Source organism: Pleuronectes platessa, chromosome 1 (genome assembly GCF_947347685.1).
Source record: "Pleuronectes platessa chromosome 1, fPlePla1.1, whole genome shotgun sequence".
Lineage (NCBI taxonomy): Eukaryota > Metazoa > Chordata > Actinopteri > Pleuronectiformes > Pleuronectidae > Pleuronectes > Pleuronectes platessa.
In genome coordinates this window covers 26674068-26695440 of record NC_070626.1, presented here as the reverse complement: position 1 = coordinate 26695440, position 21373 = coordinate 26674068, and the positions used below count along the sequence as shown (strand labels likewise).

The 21373-nt window shown below is 39.8% G+C and overlaps 1 protein-coding gene across 2 annotated transcripts in view; it reads right to left on the bottom strand.

Moving 5' to 3' along the window:
• The window catches only part of uacab (uveal autoantigen with coiled-coil domains and ankyrin repeats b), a 38239-nt gene extending 21242 nt beyond the window's left edge, over nt 1-16997 (bottom strand). For both annotated transcript variants that reach the window (XM_053442674.1, XM_053442836.1), the window contains exon 1: nt 16784-16997. In XM_053442674.1, coding sequence (XP_053298649.1) covers nt 16784-16831 — 48 coding nt within the window. In that variant the 5' untranslated portion in view covers nt 16832-16997. The remainder of the gene's footprint in view (nt 1-16783) is intronic.
• Nucleotides 16998-21373: the final 4376 nt, after the last annotated feature.

The window sequence follows — 21373 nt, the reverse complement described above, 5'->3', positions numbered from 1 at the left end:
GTTTAGATTCTCCAATTTTTAATGGGAATGTCTGATGTGTATTAACCTCAGTGCTGTTGATGATGCACAAGTTATTACGATACATCCTGAGTAGCACATGAATGGTTGTACTAAATTTCAAGGCAATCCATTAAATTGCTCGCAAATATTTCATTAAAAACTCGAATAAACAAAAACCTTCATCTTTGTGGTTCATCCTATGGGCACCATGAATATCTAGAACAAATCTCTAAAGCATTGAACCCACTGACCATCGTCCACATCCATAAAGCCACGTCACTAGTATGGCTACAAATTAGAACGGAACCACTCAATGCAGAGAAATAAGGGCGTTAATAGGTAAAAGAAACACAAACTAGCTTGGACCAGCAGCTTCTTCTCTTCATTGCATAGTATTCTCTCTAATGTATTATGATGTTGATGATGAAAATGGTATTCAACCCTCGCTGTCTGCAAACATTACCTAAAGCTTCTATTTTAAACCCTGACATTTGGGACAAAACATCAGCTGACACTCGATGAGCCAGGTTAGACCTCTACCTGTCCTCACACATTATTCTGGGTGTCTGGTAATACTTCAGTTACACACTCTTGCCATCTTCACTTCAGGTTCTCCATCACTTTTTACAAGCTGCGACTCTTTCCAACACCTCAGTTTCCTGCCTCTCTAAGCTCCTGGCCAGACGAATATGTCTCCGATGTCCCCACAGATGAAATCACCAGTAGAAAATACCATACTGGTCATATGATAACAGACTGAAGCCAAGACCAAAACATAAAGCTATACAACAACAAGTCATGTGATAGCGGTGTCCAATGCCAAACGGATATGGTTTCATAGGATGACGACTTTAAAATGATCGTGAACGTAGGAGACATCTGTGAAAAAACACCATGTCATGAAATGTAAACCAATGACATTTTGTACACGGATGATATTAGTATTTTAAAGTACTTTAAAGTACTAAAAGACCTTCTGAAGTACTTTTAGTTTTTCATTTATTTTTTCTTTCATATTTTTTCATCTGGGATTAAAAGATGTCACACAAAAGGAAGACGGCAGTTTCACATTAAAAGTGCCTTAATGGATGAGTCAGTAATGATGGATTATTTATCCACAATTCTTTTCACTTGGATTATTGAACCTTTGAATTAATCTCAAGGAGAACATCAAAGACAATGTTGTTTTTCTCAGAATCAGCACTATGGGTTTTGTAGACATAGATTCATGGCCTGAATGGGCAAAAAGAATGTTTACAGCAAATAACTAGAATGGCACTCAGAGCACATACTTCCACCGACGCCCGACAGTCCTCTTGAATCGAATCATGCTGCAAAATATCGCACACTCAGAGGTACGTTGCCAAAATATGCCTGATACTTTTCATCAGAGTTATGAATTATTCTCCATGAATCTGTGAAAATGTCAAAAACTCAATCTTCAAGAAAGTAAATAAAACATTCCTGGATATGGCCCTTTGTTGGGATCTGCTGCTAAATTTAATGGGGTATCATTTCTTGGTCCATGTCTCAAGTTTCCACCACATTTCGTGGAACTCGTGGTAGCTGTAATAACTCTTACAAAGTACATATGAGGGCAAGATGGATATCTCACAACAAACTTGAAAAACATGACACCATCCTCCAGTTCTCTTCCTTGGGCTGTTTCGGTGAGAGGACAACTAACGATACACAACAGATTGCTGAATTTGTATTCTCAAACTCTTGCTAAAATCCCCAAAATGTCAACTTCATGATGGTATGATGAAGTCAATGGATTTCATCCTCTGGGGACCATTATTGTTTGTACAAAAATTCATATCAATTCATCCAGTAGTTGACAAGAAAGTGAAACAACTGACATAGCTGATGGTCGCATGGCTACCTAAACTAATATTGATGCGGATACAAAATATAAGTAAAATAGAAAGTGTTTTAATGAGCAGGGCTGAGAATAAGATCGGCATAAAGAAAATATTCACGCCACTTAAAACCTACGACAATGGCCATGCAAGGGCAACATTTATTTGTCAGTGCAATATTAAATCAAAACAAAACAGGGAAACTCATATTTTAAAAGTGATGACACTGCCTTGACCACATCTTGTTTGAATTCATGATATTCCGCTCATACATCTTCTTGCAAAAATTATGCTTTGCCTAAAAACAGCTTGGATAGTTTATTGGTGTGAGTTAAATTTACCTAATCCAAATAAAAACCAGTTCAAACAAAACAACAGGTGAGAAAATGGCCTCAGAAATCAGGTATTCTGACGACATGTATCACGTCTCAACATGAAGCACATAAATCATCACCTATAGTTTAATGTGAAGATGCCCTGAGATGACACCACTTATCTATTTATATTTGTATCCTCAGAGATACCTGTTTGTGACATTTAAATAGCCGCGTGCTGTGTGGATGCCACAGTGACAAGTTGATTCATTGGTGAAATATACCGTGGCAGTGAAAAGCCAAAACTGTAGCTGCGTAAGTGTTAATGAGAACCTTAAGGCCCGGCTCAAATACCAGAAAGTGTGTCACGGAAATCTCCAGAAATTACATGAGTCACAACTCAGTGGAGTTTAACAAACAAAGAAGGAACAAACAGTGCAAGTCACAGTGTCATCTATTAAGAAACAAGGGGATATAACAGAGGGAGAGATTGCCTGAAATGCCCTGAAATCTAATATGCTGTTTCAGTCGGCCATTCCAAGAACAACTGCTGAGTAGTGGACCACAGCTATTATTGTATTATTATATAATTCATTTTTTTAGGAAAATGTTCTGTGCTAAATACATGAAACTCCCTCCAGACTACTGCTGCCGTCTCACAATCATCAGGCTCCTCCTGGGACTGCTGTTAGCATTAGCAGTTTTACACCCGTTATCAACCCAACGTGAACCCCCCCTCTAATTTGTGACCACAACCCAGTGCATGAAGTGGCGAACTGTGCAACTGTCTGGGCATGCAGAGCGTAAGTGAAACCCCTCTGGGGCACATGCATCAAGAGCGGAGGAGGACAGACGGAGACAATAAATGTGTAAAAGGACAAGGGTTGAGGTGAGAAAGTGACAAGATACAGCGCGCTTGGAGTCGATCTGTCATTAACGAACAGGTAAGTCGAAGCCTCAGAATGAAAGCCCCTCTGGAATCAGGACAAGCCTGCACTGATGGTTCAGACCAGGTGTCCTGAGGAAAGAGGCACTCTCTTTTTGGTATGTACATGAGGCACTGGCGGCATATCTGGGTGGCTGCTAAACACAGGGCCGCTCTTGCTGGGCAGAATGTGGACTAGATGCAGGACAGACAGACAGACAGACAGACTCGCCCTCTAGTGGTCAACAAGAGGAAGGGGTTACCAAGGATTGTCTAAGGTGTTGATATTTTAGTCAAACTGCTTAATGCTGGATTTAAAGCAAATATGTCCATTCATCCATTATCTATAACTCTTATCCATTCAAGGGTTGCAACAGCTGGAGTCAAGGTCAGCGGACATCGGGTCCGGGGAATCACAGGGCCAACATATAAAGACAAACAACCATTCACACGGTTTATTTAGAGACTTCATTTAACCTAACCCCAATCTGCTTGTCTTTGGAGTGTGGGTGGAAGCTGCAGCACCTGGAAAGAAACCCTGCAGAAACAATGCAGAAACTAGCAGACAGGACAAAGAAATACCACCACCATGCTGTTCCCGTAAAGCAAATATATATTACAAAATATTTTAAAGGACATTGTGATCCCTGTGCCAAACCATCTACCATCGTCTCTGCAGCTTTATGTGCCCTGTCAGCAACAGTGATTGTGTAAATACTCGCAGTAGTTGCAAACTCATTTTTGGAAAGATGCCACTGCCCTGTTAAACTGTAGCAACACTTGTGAAGGCACCATTATGTGATTAGGAACAGGTCCCTATAAAAAGTTGTTCATGTTTTATTGCTTCTACATCAGTGAATCTCAGTGGTGTGCCTTAGTAAGACGTCCACGAGCAACAGAAAACTAATCTCAAAATACACCTTCGTACAAACTGACCTGAATTCAGCACAAATTCTAAACACACGTTTACCAAGAATGCACCCTCTTCGACACACCCTAAAACATCAAACGTGAAGCCAATTTGTTTTACAGTTGCATAATAAGAATCATAAAGACAGGTCTGTTGTACAAAGAAGGACACAGGATAACTTCTCATGCACTGAGTCTACCCAGAGCAAGCTGCCCTCCAAATTGATAAAATGATAATATCGGTCTGTTTTGTGATAGCTGAGCTACCTCTGAGTCTGTAAAGAGGACAATCAAATATATTAAACTGATTTACAAGGAGTTTCCTGTTCACCTTCTCACTTTTTCACTTGTGCTGCCCAATGATCGAAAAAATCTAGAATTGTCCATCAATCTGCAAGGGTAACACCATTTCAGTGAAGTTAGAGCCCCGCTTGTCTTTGCTATTTTCCTCTACTTCCAACACATGCTGCCGGGGCAGAAGCTCGGCTTTCCAGCAGCCCAAACCCTACGAACTTTGCCCCTGGCAACTTCCAGTAAAGACTCTCATCAGGATCATAAAAACACAGGAAGGCCATTATATTGTTTGTGAAAGACAGTTCTAGAAAGAGACTTTAGTGAGAAACAGGTCAAACCAGTCCAGAGTAAAGTGGAGATACAATTTCTTACAGTAATAACTCCTCACCTCTACCCAAAATACATTTAAAGGGATTATAATGAAAACTTAATGTGTTCATCAGACCTTTAAAGTTTACTGAAGAATGTGTGAAGAGAGAAAACATTAATGTCAACGGGGCTCCAAGGGCTGTCGACACGCTAAAAGCATCTAAAAGTAAGTGCACATCATGTCCTTCATCAAATTGAATTCACTGAGACAAAACTAAATCACAATATGCAGAATAAATTTGTGTATTTCATGGCAGGAGGATGAGTTTACAATTTCAGGAAACAAATTTAAATACTGATTTAGATGAAGCAAGCCTGTAATTTATTGCACTCTACAGTGGAAATGAATTATACAAAAATATTGATATAAAGAAAGTATCAATAAGATGCTACCAAGTTTAGAAAACTAAATAAACCCTTAGCCCACAACCAAGATGGATGTTGGTCAGATGATGGGCTCTGGGGATGTTGGTTTCTGGTTCTGGCTCACATAAACAAACATCTACATGATGAACTGGTAGAAATGTTTGCTACGTCCAAATACCCACTAACCTTCTGACTTCCCCTTCAACCACTAATGCATTGATGTGGTATGTGACAATTAGCAAATGCTAAAATGCTAATGGTTTGCATGGTATTTATTGGACCCCTAAACCCGTCTCTGTGAGGATGTTCACAGCCTTTTTTTTTAAGCACAGCCATCATCGATGTAGTAGCCTTGTAATATTAGTAGTAATTTCAGAAAGTGATATCAAATATATATTTTTTGCAAAGGATAATTAAATGTTTTGGAGAATCTTAGTCACCTGCACCGACATTAAAAAGAAGACAATTTGAAAAGCACTTAGAGCAAAAATAAAAATGGAGTAACTGCAGCTCCTGTGGTTTAATATTTAATTGTGTAAGCAGTGTATCTGACACATAGTTATAGCCATCATTTAAATGGTGATGTCCCCCAGTAGTACCATTAAAACAAGTGGGGTTATGGGTTTTGGCTGTAGATGGCTGCTGATGGATGATATTATTTCAGCTGGTCGGATTATGTTGAGATAAAACAAAAAGAACAAGGTAGACAAAGAGCCCTGGGGCTATAAAATGATTTCCAATCAGCTAGTAAGGGAAGTATTTAGGTCTAATGCAAAAATTATGTACTAACAAGGTACTGCTTTTGTTTAAGAACTATTATATTTCAAAATAAGGTATACAAATCAGCATTTTTTAACCCAGGAGGAACCATTTGCACCACATGAGCTCATACACGTGACAGTGACACTTAAATGTCACGTGGCTCAGGGGAGTGTTGTGAAGAATGAGGGCTGCTGTTTTAATCTCACCTGGAACAACATGAAGTGGTATTAGGGAAAACAACACAGGAGTCTTGTGCCTTACATGCCCGTATTTGGTTAAATGAGGAGCTCTATGGGCATGCTGCTACTTGGCCAGAAACACTGATGATGAGGCTTGTTTGGCCAGCACTTACAAGTCATCACACACACACACGCACGCACGCATGCACACACACACACACACGCACACACGCACGGTTAGGAATGTGACTGGGGGGGTTGGTCAGATGGACTGAGCTTCATAAAACATGATATTTGTTCATAGTCTCATGGAACGTATTAAACAATAGTTGCTCAATGCCGAAGCTCAAGTTTCATTTGCTGTGTGGTAACACATGATTTTGGTCAGTTTAAAAACTTAGCCACAATAATCAAGTGTGTCACCAGTTACTGAACACAATGGAATATCAGATGTGGCTTAAACGGCATAAATCACATTTGCCAAATCTCGAATGCAACGACCTCTGAAGGGCAAACTAACTTAATGTTAAGAAATAAGATATTTAATGCGAATATAATACGAATTTAAGTGCTATTAAAGTGCTGTAAAGATTCAAATTCCCAACACAAGTCCCACAGCACAAAATCAAATACAGGTAGCTATAGAGCAAGTAGGAACATGTCAAATGCTCCACCTATTCTTTACTGTGACCGAGTTCTGAGTCAGCAAGAATATCTAGAAAAGTCACTTCCTGCTTCTCAAGATACTGTCAACACATGTGGAACAAGGGAGGACCCGACAGTCAAAACAACCCCAAGAACAACCAATCAACCTGCACTCCAGACAAAGACAAAGCTGCCACGACAAAGATATAGACATTAAGCGCATTAAATGCAACTATATTCATAAACTAGTGTGTCACTATGTGTAGAAAGATAAAAGACAAAAGGAAGTTAAAGAAAGAGAAAAATCCTGTTTCCCCTCTTTAATCCATGTCCGCATCATAATGTATTGAATTCTTCCCAGGCCCCTTGCCTCCAACAGGTTTGGTCAAAATCTATTGAGTAGTTTTTGCATAATCCTTCAATAAATAAACTAACAAACAAAATAAAACCAACAACCAGATAAATAACCCACCAAAACGACACAAGTCAAATCCTAACCTCCTTGTCAGAGGTGATTAAAACATAGACGACAGATTAAATAGAGGATAAACATGGCATAATGGAGGATGAAATACACACAAGAGTAGGATGAACCTTTTGCTTAACCCTGACACAGTAAACAGTATTTTAATCTTCAATGCGTAATACAGTTCCACCAGAACAACCTAACATCTGCTGGTATTTTACTTCCCTTTTCATATCATGCATTAGTGTGCAGGTCTAAGCAAGATGTCATATTTATACTGTAAATAAGCTGAGATATTCTCAAAGACAAACTCACTGCACAATGTATGCTGTCGAAGTGGAAGAGGAATGCATTGCAATACATTTGATTCATTACTGTGACACATACTGCAGTGTCCATTAATTACTTTGATAGATTCATTATATAGTGTGTGGCAGCCAGCCACAGTCTAATTAGACTGTAGTGGTCTGCCAAAGTTTCATAATGAACCGAAAATATTCTTTAGCAAACTGTTTTGCACCATTGCTTCAGGAGCATTTGTCACTCCCAGTCCCAGTACATGTTGTTATGGGCCAGTTTTCGGAAATTACATTGATTTAAATGCCTGGAGATTAACCCTAACCTTATTTCAACCACTGACCCAAAAATCATATTTTTCTTGAATTGGGGATATTATCTATTATCTCCACGAACTAAAAAAAAAAAACATTACGGTAGCCACTGTAGTTTCCATGAGTCTAAACTCAATTTAATCTTAATTACTATACAACAGCTAACAGATAACGTTACTGCAGAATGGCTTATTGATAATCAATGTTCTGATAAATTCACATAACACAACACACAGTTTACAGGGACTAACTAACCCAGACAAGTTACCTAACCATTTTTACAAAATATAGTCAACCAAGGTGGTGTTTCAGCCAGGATAAAAAGACTATTGTTTGCAAAGTTCACACCTTTCTATCAACATTTTTTTTAAATCATATAAATTAAACCCATCAGTCTCTATTAGCTTGGGCAGTTTTTCTTTCCTGCTGCCAAAAAAAAGAATGCATGAAACCAGAAAGGCTGTCCAATGCAACACCAGCGTTTGTCTGACCCATGAGTATTTGCTGGGATGAGAGCATATTGACCAGTGGAACAGGAGACTGCAGCCCAAGCAGAGACGCTTGTCTGATCTGCAGAAAGACAGAAACATACAAACACACACACAGTGCACAGCTTGATGAGGCTTAGTCTGAGCCATTTCATCAGCAGATTGTCCCTCATCAGCAGAATCGTTGTGCCCCTGTTGCTCAGCACGCCTCACTGTACCGACGTGTGTGTGTGCGCTGCAGCCCACCCAATGTAAGTCAATAAGCTCAGCCCCTCTAATATGCCCCCCTCCCCCAACACTGTAATCTCTCTATCACTAGCCCAACACACACTCAATTGATACTAACGATATACGGACATAGTGAAACCATGATTTCCATAACTCAAGCATGACAAACATGGATACAAACAAAAGAACACACACACTTGTTACCTGTTGATTATTACAGAGTGATCTCTCTGGTCCTGCCCCTCGCAGGCCGCCTCTGGAGCCACATGGGAACACAGACCGCCACCATGACCTCATGCCTCCCCACCGGAGCCAGACTATAATCCTAAAAACACAGACCATCGCGCTACCACCCACTATACAGCCGACAAAACATCCAACCCCAAACCAATCTTCAGCTGATCCTGTCTCCCAGTTTGTCTTCTACAGGGAATATAAATAAAATGCCTCTGTCAACAAATGCATAGAAATTCCTGTTTAATGGGGGAAACAGCAGATCGAGAGGAAAATAAACAGAATAAAAATAATAATAGAGATTGTGGCGCATCATTTGTTACAAGAATAATAAACTGAACACACATTGTTATTCATTTTTGCTTATGTGGTTTTTCAAATATTTTTGAGCACGGCTAGAAAGGAGCCTGTGACACAAAAATATCTTTGCCAGCATCTGCTGCATGGAATTGTTATTCACATGATAAATAAAGTCTTGAATCTTGAAGAAAATGTGTCCAATGTAGATGTGTATGGTACCAAAATGAATCCGTTACATCTGACAAATTACCACGTGCACTTATTTCCACTTAAGACAGAAGATTTATTAGCAGCTATTTTAGCAATCAAACAATCTTTGCAGTCTCCTAAACGCTGACTCTCACAGACTTTGTTAAGGCTAAATAGTTTAATCGGTATAATGACAAAAAGGGAGATTTATCTGATGGGAATGTTCCAGTAACAATGGGCACATTCTTGCAATTTTGAGTCTTCCTCATATCAAACTCACAGATTTATTTCCACATACTTCATTTCTCAGGACATTTGAAAGCTGAGAGCCTGGGTTCCATTTACCTAAAGTGTTTTGTTTACTCCAACTGATAGTTGTCTTTTCTATCGTTCATTTCAAAAGCTCACCTGAAAGCATTACTTTGAACAAATGTATAGAAACAAAGGTATAGAAATATCTCAAAACATAATGACAGAGTACATGTATAAATTATTCTATTGTTCCATTTCAGACATTTAAGACATGAATGGTAAAATTGGGCACTGTGAGATCTCTTGTATTCATGTGTGACAGCAGTCCTCACTCCATTGTATAGAATGAACGTCTTCCTGACGGGGCCGCAAGCAGAGTAGTAATTTAGTCTGACAGTCACTTGTCACAGGAGATTTGAACAGCCTCGTTGTCTGACCTCGGATTAACTCAAAGGAAACCTTCAGTCGATCGCAACTCAAACCCCAAAAGCTAGCGAGACGCATACTTTGAAAATGAGCAAAGAAAAGGGAGGAAAAGAGGATTTTTCAAATCCCAAACCTCACCCCCACCAGCAGAGGGTTAATACTGCCTGCTGGGTGTCTCCCAGTTGAAGCCAAAACCCTGCTAAAGTAAGCTTCCACTAGATAATGCAAGGCTGCAAAACATACAAGTTCCCACTGCAGGGAGTTTTTTGTTATGAACAAACAAACTTCTCATCTTTCTGTTGAGTTTTGAAAATAGTGTTTACATTTCATTATAGTGATTAAAATAGTGGTTCCCTGATTTTATGAAAGCAGTTTTGAATGTTGCTGAGAGAAATCACATGCTGCCATATGAGTCAATTTGTTATAAACACTAATTCTCAGTTTTAAAATGTATGCAAGCATGACTGCTCCCCAATGTGAAGCCAAAGGACCTTGATCGCCACATGGTGGCTGGCTACAGTATAGGTCATAAACCTGCCTCCTCCATGTTAGTGCATGAGACCACTGACTATATATCAAGATGGACAACATGTCTCCACTCTATTTCCACTACAGAAATAAAGCTAAAACAGTGCAGAGTAGTGATCGGCTAAAGGAGCCACAGAACCAAAGTCCCACCGATACACAATCTTGACCAATCGTGAGTCGCAGCTGTCAATCATGATGTTTTACTGACTCTTGCTCCAAATGCACAAGATGGCAGTTTGTATCCAATAGATTTGGGCTTTATTTCTAGATAGTGGGCAGAAGTGGAGAAGAGTGGTAATTGTCTGAGGAATATTTCAGCAAACTTCGTAATCTTATCAGACACACAACTACAAAACAGCTAATAGTGATCACAGAGGTATGTCCTGGGGCCATCATGCTCCCTGCACCCATCCCAGCTCTTCTTTTGTTGTAAAAAAAAAAAAAAAGACAAACCTTGAAATAAGAGTCGTTCCAACTTCCCAACAATACATTCCAACTGCATCTGGCTGCTCTATCCTACTCTGCCATCATCAACAACACCCAGCCCTGCTCTCTGTTTTGTAAAATAACACCACTTTGCGGGAGGGAGGCTCTCTTACATTTCAGCCTAATGGAGCATTACTACGGGGGAGAGGACAGAGGAAAGACTGGGTGTGATCAATAGGACAAAAGACAAACACCAAACTTCGAAATAAAATGAAACTCAAGAGTCCATCATTAACGAGGGAGGTGATGATGTGAAGACAGAAACAAAGAGAAGCCTGACGCTAATATACTGATTCTAGTAAAGCCACAGTAGTGACCTCTGAGTATAGCAGCAAAAATCAATGTCAATTTCTGATACAGACTGAATCAATAGCCCAGGTGCGTAACAGCTGTGCGTAACATATGCCACTTGAAGCTGTAATAAGCAGTGAAGAACAAGGCTGGGTACTTCGGGGAGTCAGAAAACACAGGACTTAATGCTTTATTATATATTTGGCCCTGTCATTACACTATTCTGTGTCTGTGTGGAAGAAGCTTCTCATTATGTGACTGCTCCACTCATCACTGATGAAGGCTTCCCTAACCAAATTACTGTGGTCTGTGATCAGACTTTATTAGCTTGAACGTTAATGGAGCTGGAAGCAGAGTATTGTTTTCCCCCTTGTCTATGTGTGTGAACATTTTTGAACAACATGTGGGTGGATTTTCATAACTTGATCAGAATGTTACTATGTTTATCAATGTTAATTTCTCAGGCCTACTTTAAGAAATCAATAAAATATTTCAAAAAATGCACTTCTTGGAATGTTAGAGAAAGTGAAAAATCATTTAATGGGGTCTTCTATCTGAGCACTACCACATATTTGCTACCACAAAACTTAATGTAAACATGTGGTTTAACAAAAACATAACCTCCTTTACAGAGGTTAGAATCTAGCATTACCTGTCTGATATGAGTATATGCAGCTGGTGAAGCTCTGTCTTTTTTCTGCCTTAACATAATAACTGCAATATTAAATGGAGCACGTTTCTTATATTATCCAAGGACACTTCAGTGTACAGTCTGGAGGAGGCGAATATCAAACCACCAACGACCCACTCTTCCTGTTGAACACCAATATTATTGTGCATGTAACATAGTCGCCAAAGTGCTGCTCATTGTGGGAACTGTTGGGTTTTCTTTTGAAACTTAAGGTTTTGACATTATTATGTTACGATGATTCTTAAATTAGGCAGAATCTTTTATTACAATCAATTCTACAGTTTGCCATGGACTTTTGTGTGAAGCACTTTGTTGCCTCGTTTAGATAAGTGCTATACAAATAAAGCTATTATTAGTATTATAGCTACGCATTAAATTGTTAGTTATTACTGAATCACACAACTGTAAAGTGATATTAGTACTAGTGCATCTATGTTCAAAATACAAGCAGAACCCACTTGTGAAAACACTTCTTGTAATACCCAGTAGTCCCTCCAGCAGAGTGTGTTGCTCCCAACACTTTGCAGCTTATGACAAGACCAGAGTATCATAGCTGAGCAGACAGTGGTAAAGTGTGTGATCCTGAACATCCACTGGGCACGGCTGTACCACGCTCCAGAAATGTTACGGCTGTCAGAGCCAATCACTGCAAATCTTTCCAACATGCCAATGTCCACAAGAAGCACAAGCGGTGCTCTTTTCAAACGTACTGCCAGACTATTTATGAGCTCATTCTTATCACAGGAGGTCAATATCTTGCAATGTTAGGAAATCCTTTCAAATATTTGTGGATCAAGATAAAGCTGAAGCAAGATTCGCACCAGAAAATAGATGATATGCTCTTTGGCCATGACCTAATTTCAAGTTAACTGGTGTTATAAGACCTGACATTTCTCCCCCCCCAAAAAAAAACACAATAAGCACAACACAGAATCAATACAGCAGAGGGAATCGATACAGCACAAGTTCCTTTGTCCCAGTCAGCTCTAGTGGTCATATCCAGAGCCCTGGTCGGGTTCAGCAGAGTCCACTCATCATCACATTCAGATCCTCACTTCACACACTTCCAATGATGACATCACAAAGAGGATTTAGCGCCAAAGGAATCTCATTTATATCCCATCTACTCCTCCTCTATTATTCAACTGTCATTTGAAGTCTCTCCTGGCTGACCTGCCTGTTGATGTTCCAGTGAGCAGAGGGTCACTAAGATCTGGAGAGTTGGATCTTAAGAATACAAATTATGCTGTGAAAACAGGTAAGGCCTTGTGAAACCAGACAAGTTACCTTCTCTATTTAGGTCTGGCAAGGACGTGGATCAGTCTGCCTTAGAAATGCCTCATTTCAAGTTGACTAAAGAATAGATAAATGATGAATACAGACTGAAAAGACATTTTTTCTGACTTCTCTCCCTCAATGAGACAGTATAAAAAAGAAAAAAACTGAAGCAGACACACTCCAGCTCTCCTTCAGACAGTAGGGATATTTGCAGGGACAAGCGATGACAATGTGTGACAACTTTAACTTATCTCAAAACTAACTTTTCTCCTTCTGGATCAATTAAGGGATTTATCTTCAAATCAAGTATCACTTCCAAAATAAGGGCTTTTTTTTTTTTTTTTAACAGTATATTTTAGAACCAATTTACAGAATAACTAGACAAACTAATCACTCAATCAATCATTCAATCCCATTGTATTTGTATAGCCTATATTCACAAATCACAATTTGTCTCATAGGCCTTTGCAATAATAATGCATGAACTGGGACACCCTGAGCTGGAGGTCTAGGTCCCACTGGATTGCTATTCCACATCATCATCCAATACTATATATTAAGTGTTATTAGAAAAGAAGGTTTCGGTGTCAAGGAAATACTGAGTTGAGATGAATCACTTCAGGATGGGAAATGTGCAGAGAGGGACATAAAATACAAAATAGCTTCATATGAAAGAGACTCTAAAGGAAAGATGAATATTTCAGGAATCCTCTCGCCACCTGAGAGTATTTCAATTACACAAGATAATGCTCGTCATGAGAAGCCTTTCGATTATTACAAGAAATGAGAAAAATTGTCACTTTTACTCGGCTGTTGTAAACCTGAGACTAACCTACAGATCTCCCCCCGCCTTTATAATCTACAGCTGTTATGGAATGTGTAGGAATTCTTGTTTCTTTCCGCTACTTTAAAGTGGTGTGGCAGCATAGTTACCAGTCTTTGGCTAATATTAGTGCATGTGAATACTTGGAGCATTAATCCGATTGGAGAATAAGAGACATTACAGGAAAAAAAAGCAAAGCACACCTTGGAAACAAAGTAAACTAAAGTGCGAAAAGGAAGGTCATGGTTCCTTCAACAAAAGCTATATCCAGAATAATTAATACATCTGATCAGTGTCAAGGAAGAAGACACTGTTTCCTCAAATGTATCTTCTCTTTACTATGGGTTTGTTGTACACACAATAAAAGAAGGTTCCCTTGAATTCCCCTGAGCCTCACCCACTCGGAAAGGTTTGTGTAATACTCTCAATTATTAATCACCCCACCAGGAAAGACTTGGTGAATTCACCTCTGTAGCATTGTGTAACAATGCATGAAGCCTTCATTTACAACATTAACAAAAGGGCTCAATGCTGTCGATGTAATGGCTTGTTGCCAGGGGTGATTTATTCATCTTGTACGAGCATCAAAAGGTTTCAGGTTGACAGATGAGGTGGTGATGGGCCGATGTGAGATTTATGATAAATATTCAAATACCTTTGGCAGCAGACAAATCAGAACTAAGTTAGAGTGTCTTCAAATAAATGTGCGTGGACCTACAGGGAAGTCGTATTGCGAGCTCTCCATTTTATTCACAGGAATGCAGCGTGGGAATGTTCTGGAATCATCTCTCGGACATGAGTGAATGTCGTTCTCACTTCCTGCAGCACGACAGTTTGTCCTGAGGCTTTTTTTGGGGGAAATGCTGCATGCCAGAAAACAAGCTTTTTCTGCTTGAATTTCAATCGTCTTTGTATCTTTGCTTCTAGCTAAAGGAGTGAGACAATCATCAGTGCAGACACAATACCTTTTTATTCCTGAAAGGCCGCAACCCCCCCTCTTCCCTAAAAAAGGCTCAATAGTTTAACACACACACACACCCTGCTTTGTGTCTTTCTCATGCTAACTGCTGTGAGCTGGGTGCAGTTCCAAACGCCCACTGCATGTTGAACCGTGCAGATTTATAATGACCGTCCATTAAGCCAAGTTAATAGGCCATAGCTGGATTGTGTAGAATTACTTATACATTATAGGCAGTGATGGGGTTACTTAAGCTAGCTGAAAAGCATGGACCTAATGGATCTGCTATACTTCTATCACTAATTGTGCAGTGTTATTAATTCAGGACTCTCGACATTATAATATCTTGAGACTATTTTAGAGGGGAAAAAATCGCGGTAACATTCCTGGTGGGACTTATGAAGACCTGATGATTAATTAATTGAAACAAATTCTTTACAAAAAATAGGACTTTTCAATGTAAAAGTTCTATATCTTCCTTCTGTATTTTACTTTCAGGATTACTGCATTTTTCGTAAGCTGCTTTTAAAAATGCATTGTATTTAATATATAAGGCATATTATCAGAAAAAATAGCCACTGTGAGTTTTATTCTATTATTATCTATACGTTAATTTGCTGTATTTCACTGAGCTCAATCTTAACTATATTATATATGATTATGATATGATAAAACAAGTAAGGATATTTCTTCCATTTGTGTTAATCCATTGACTCATTTGGTTTCAACAAGGATTAAAAACAGAGACAGATAATGTCACAACTGCCAAAAGCTTAAAGGGACACTTTCACTACTTGTGAAATAGTCCAAACTCAAAGTTAATAAAATAGTGATGAATTCTATTGATTAATGAAAAAGCAACAAATCGTCTCATTGCAATGGAAGAAACAAAGTCGAGTTTCCACTACATGTGTGTCAATATGTCAGCTCTAGTAGTACACTGTGTTATGTTGGTAGCTGGTTTCACTTATGCAAAACTCTTGAATCTGCTTTTACTAGAAGATTACAAATAAGTGAAGTAAACAAACCAATATTCCCACAGAAAGGTGGAGAAACAATACTAGTAATCTAACAATTATTAAGAGAAATAGCTGAGGCGGTGACCTACTTCTAAATTATATTATTTAATAATATACTGTTTGATGATATATTATTAAATTGTGTAAAACAAGAATTATTTAACATACTGATTGTTTTCCTGATTGAATCAGGGAGCTGGACTAAAACTGTGAACTTTGCTGAAGAAGTTCCAACATTACTCAGGAACAACAAAAGTTGTGACTCTGTCAAGTTACTGATAACTCAACCTCCCAATAAATGAAGAGTGGAAATAGCACAGGATTTCAAAAGTTCCATAGATCTGGATCTCTCGAGTAACATGCGAGTTTAAACACTTCAGTGCTTCATCACTGGGCAGCAGAGAAGTTCTCACATGTCACATGAGTTGGTGTGAAACTTGGGAAGCAGGCAGTTTTTATGGAGCTGGGTTCATTCCCAGGGTGTTGACAGGACACAAAGGAAGCCTCAGTGAAAGACGTTTCTCCCACAGGGAAGCACAGGGTTCAAACCTGCTCATATGGGACCTGCACTACTTCCTCTCTGGTGAATAACACCACCGGGATCTGCTGCTGTACGTGAAGCTCGGATCTACAGAGCAAAAAGCTGGATCATCCTCCAGCGGAGGGGCAGGTGCCTGAACGGCCTCAGCGGGGCCACCGTGGGAACGAGCCCGCGGTCTGCTCGGTTGTTGTCGGGGAGGACGGGAGGGGTGGAGGGAGTCAGGGTCTCGAACAATAACCACCCCCCGGTGTTAGAACCCACCGGCGGGCCCGAGCTCGGTTTATCAACACGCGGCAGCTCCCGCGGGGAGAGCCGCGGACATTAGCGACAGAAACAGTGTTTCACTTACTGTGATGGTCACTTCGTGCTTCTTCAGCCGGTACTTCAGGCTCTTCATGGTGGAAGTCAGCGCCTCCGCTCGTCAGAAGCTTCCGGTCGGGAACTCGCTCATAAGTTATGGAAAAGTCTTCACACAAAGTTCACACGAAGAAACTTTCATCGGCTCCTGTTTTCCTCGCGGAGCCAGTTTCACCTGACGCCCGGCCGCAAATCCCCGTCGCGCCTCTGACTGACGGCGCCCCGAGCCAATCGAGCCGGGGGTTTCTGCGACGCTCTCTGGCTCCTGTCCAATCAGCGAGCTATGAGGGCGGAACTTCCTGGTAAAGTGTCTTTGGGAGAAGTTGTAGGCAACATGGGAGCGAGGAAGAGAAGCTGGTTTGTGAGGACTGAACACACACCTGAGGACCCGAGGACTCAACACACACCTGAGGACCTGAGGACTCAACACACACCTGAGGACTAAACACACGCCTGAGGACCTGAGGACTTACACACACCTGAGGACTCAACACACACCTGAGGACCTGAGGACCCAATACACACCTGAGGACCCAACACTCACTTGAGGACTCAACATTCACCTGAGGACTAAACACACACGTGAGGACTCAACACTCACCTGGAGACTCAACACTCACCTTAAGACTCAACACACACTCTATACACGTCTGAGACCTGAACACACACCTGAGGACTGAACACAATCTTGAGAACTGAAAACACACCTGAGGACTGAACACACACCTGAGTACTGAACACACCTGAGACCTGAGGATTGAACACACACTGAACACACACTGAGGACTGAACACATATTTCTAACACATAACTTATAGACTCTAAACAAAAGAGCAATGCACTTTTCAATAAGGGAAATAAACCAGTTCTCGCCTTTTTTAATTTCTCTCCTTTGTATTGATGTGAAAAATAATATTTTCTCTAAACAAAAGCACAAGGAAGGTGCATGTAAATCTATGAGCAACCTGGAGGGAGAATACACTAATTAATTTTTACTACAAATATTTCACTACTTTACATATGCAGCCTTTATCATGATTTATGAGATGAGTACATCATTGACTGGTCACATCTGAAATATTATAATAACCACTGAATAATCAGAGACATCTCTTTTATATCCAAGTCTCTATTTATTACACAGTCACATGTATGTTTAAATTGACTTTTGAAATAATTGTAGATCTTTGAACCACAGAGTTCTTCTCTGCGCGTGTGTGCACACAACATGCAGAAGATACAGGAGAATATTCAGCTGTGATCTAACGTTAGATAGATGTTTAATTTGTATTCACTCTATTTAGACAATTGATATTCAAAGCAGGACATTTTATCAGTATTATCAATATTCTGATGAACAATCCGTCCACTCTTATTGTCTTGTGATTAAATACTTACTTCTTATGTTTGATAAGATAAAAGTCAGTTTTGAATATTAGTGTCATAAATAAACTGTAGTCAATTCAATATATAAATGCAGAAAAATGTAAGGAACATACATTCTGCCAGTGAACATAAACTGAGTAATATGGGAACAATTCACATTCTGTCTTGTTCTCATTTTACCAATGATTGTTTTATACATTTTGCCCTTCTGCTTTGTTTATATAACTATATTTGTTAAGCAGAGTTAGGAAAATAAAAAAACAGGTGGACAAGGCTTTGGGCAGAAATAGCTGCCCCCTTGTGGTCTCTAATTATGAGCTTGAGCTTAAAGCACTCAACTACTGTAAGGTAATTTATTGAGTATTGTCTTTCTCTGTTACTTTATACTTGTAATTCGATACATTTCAGAAGGCTGTGTTGCACTTTTTACACCAAAACATTAATTTGACAAATGTAGCTACTCTTCAGATATAGATTAATAATATAAAATACAACCAACAAAAAAGCTATGATGTATTATTTTAAAGGATAATATATGTTTTCATATTAATGCACAAGTAATTATAATGCAGTGTATATCATTACTTAAACCTTAACCTATAGCTTAATTTGTAAAGGGCGGCTGTGGCTGAGGGGTAGAGTGGTCGTCCTCCAACCTAAAGGTCGGCAGTTCGATCCCCAGTCTGTCCCATCTGCATGCCGAAGTGTCCTCGGGCAAGATGCTAAACCCTGAATGCCCCCCCCATAGAACAACAAAGTGCTGCGAATAGATGCACTGTGTGAACGTAAAACTGTACTGTTAAGAGCTTTGAGTGGTCATCAAAACTAGAAAAGCGCAATATATATACAAAGTCATTTACCATTTAAAAATATTTTTTTATGCCTCAACCACTAAATGATTTGATGTAAAAATCTGAACTGCTTAATTTGAGATGTGTTAGAATGTTTACTACAAACTTACGATGAGTGACTCTATGTAGCATTTTTAAGTCAAACGTCTGTGTCTATCAACAAATGGATATCATTTTTGTTTATAACAACACTCCTCCTCCTTTTCTCCTATTATATATGGCATTGTTTACTTTGAGGAAACATTTAACTAAATTCTACTGGCCCTTAAATGGGTTTCCGTCTTTGTCTGTGACTCCATAGCAACGGTGTTACCACGGAGTTACCATGGAATTACCATAGAGTTACCATGGAGCTGCCACTGCTGCTCAATGCGTCCAGGCTGGAGGTGCACTGACCTTAGGATACTAATGGGATTGTAACTCACAGAAACGCACACATTGTTATACAGGTCCTAACAACTGATGAATGTAAATTAATGTTTCTTACATACGCACAGTGTGTCCATGTTTAATGAATCTATACGTTCACGTCTGAGTTAATGAGCCGACTGAATGGTTTGATTCTGTGTGAAATGTAAAATGCGTCATTGAAAGAAACAAGGTTAAAGTTGGTGAGCCCCGACTGTCAGTAACTTAAAAACCTGACAGACCAAAGTTCTTATCCTCACCTCTGATCATGCTGCACTGCCACAGAGCAGCCCTTTGATTTACAACACTGCTGGAGTGTACTGGCCAAACAAAACCAGAGAAATTCAGTGGGTTGCTACCTCAGTGGAAATCTTAGGGTCCAAGTAAACCCACCAGTCTATGGTATTGACTGTAAAGTGCTGCAGGCGTGCACTGATTCATTTGCATATACTTTCTAAAGAAATGTCTCAGCAGACCTGGAGAGAGGAATGACCTGCGGCCGGTTGCCTTCACCTCCGTCTCCATGAAGGGTTTATAGAAGATGTTGCTGTGTGCAAACCCCACATTATAATGCCAACTGTCAGTGCACACACGGATGGAACTTGGGGTTAATCCAATCCTCGTTCTGTGGATTAATGATTTTCTGCTGAATCGTACCCAGGAGGGCAGATTTGACACAGCTGCATCATAACCCGAGCTCATACATGCAGGCCCCCCTCAGGTCTGAGTTCTGTCTCTTCAATACCGAATCCACTATATATACCAACTAGAATGGCGCAGAGGAGAGCACATACCTCCACTAAGTCATGTGTGGAGCGTCAGTCTCACCCACACATTGCTGAAGTAAACAAATGAAACCGCCTCGGTGAGGAAACAAAAAACCTAACAACTCATACTTGGGTGGTTTCGTGGAACCTCTTTGGACGGTGTTCAGACAGTTTCTTGTGACCAATACAAAGGCAATCGTCACAGATGTCAGAAGAAGCAAAAAGGTCCCACTCACCATCGTCAAGAATACTCTCATTGAACTCAAACAGTGACTATGGTTTTCATGGAAAATTAATAGTTTTCATGTCAATCATACATCTTTCAAGACCAAGATGAGTTGCAGAGCCGGATCAAGATGGCACAAAGAGTTACAGTGTGACCAGATGTCAGCTGCTCAGTTGTGGAAAGACCTCGAGTTGTTAGAGCAAGGGAATGATTCTGCGAAGACAAACAACCAGACTTGACAAGTATTGTGTTCCTTCAGGAGTTTGACTTAAATGAAAGGGGCAGTGCAAAATAAAGCATTTGAGATTTTTTTTTGACAGGGCCGTGGGCAAGTCACTTACATGAATCAATGAAGTAATAATAGTTTGCCATATTTAAACTTATTTATTTAGGATACAAACAGAACTGAAAAATAAGATCTTTCTCTACATTTAACTAAATATATTTACTCAAATGTTGAGGGTTGCATTTTCCCAAAGTTTTAAGTAAATTAGAAAACATTGTTAAAGTCATGGAGATGAATTTCTTCAAACTAATCCCAGAGAGGCTCCCCCCCCCCCCCCCACGCTGGTTTAACAAAGGGTTAAAAAGTATTGCTATGGGTATATTGGATATTTTCACATTTGCACATCTTGAGGATTATGACTCCTTCACGTGGCACAACCTATACATTTCCTGAGCTGAACACATGTGCATGAAAGATTGATGTTTTTGCTCCTGTCTTGACAGATGAATATTAAACCATGTTCCACAGGGTCTTTGAAGTCTTTGATGTGCTGTGCTGCAGTGGTGAGCTGTGTGTTGATGCCACTGTGAGCTGTTCCTCCAGGTTTTTCAGCTCATTTTATCAGCAAAAACACATGGAATGAATCCAGAGAGAACAGCGATGACACAAAATAATAGACAGGACAGGAACAAGAGGACAAAGTAAAACAAGGCAGAGA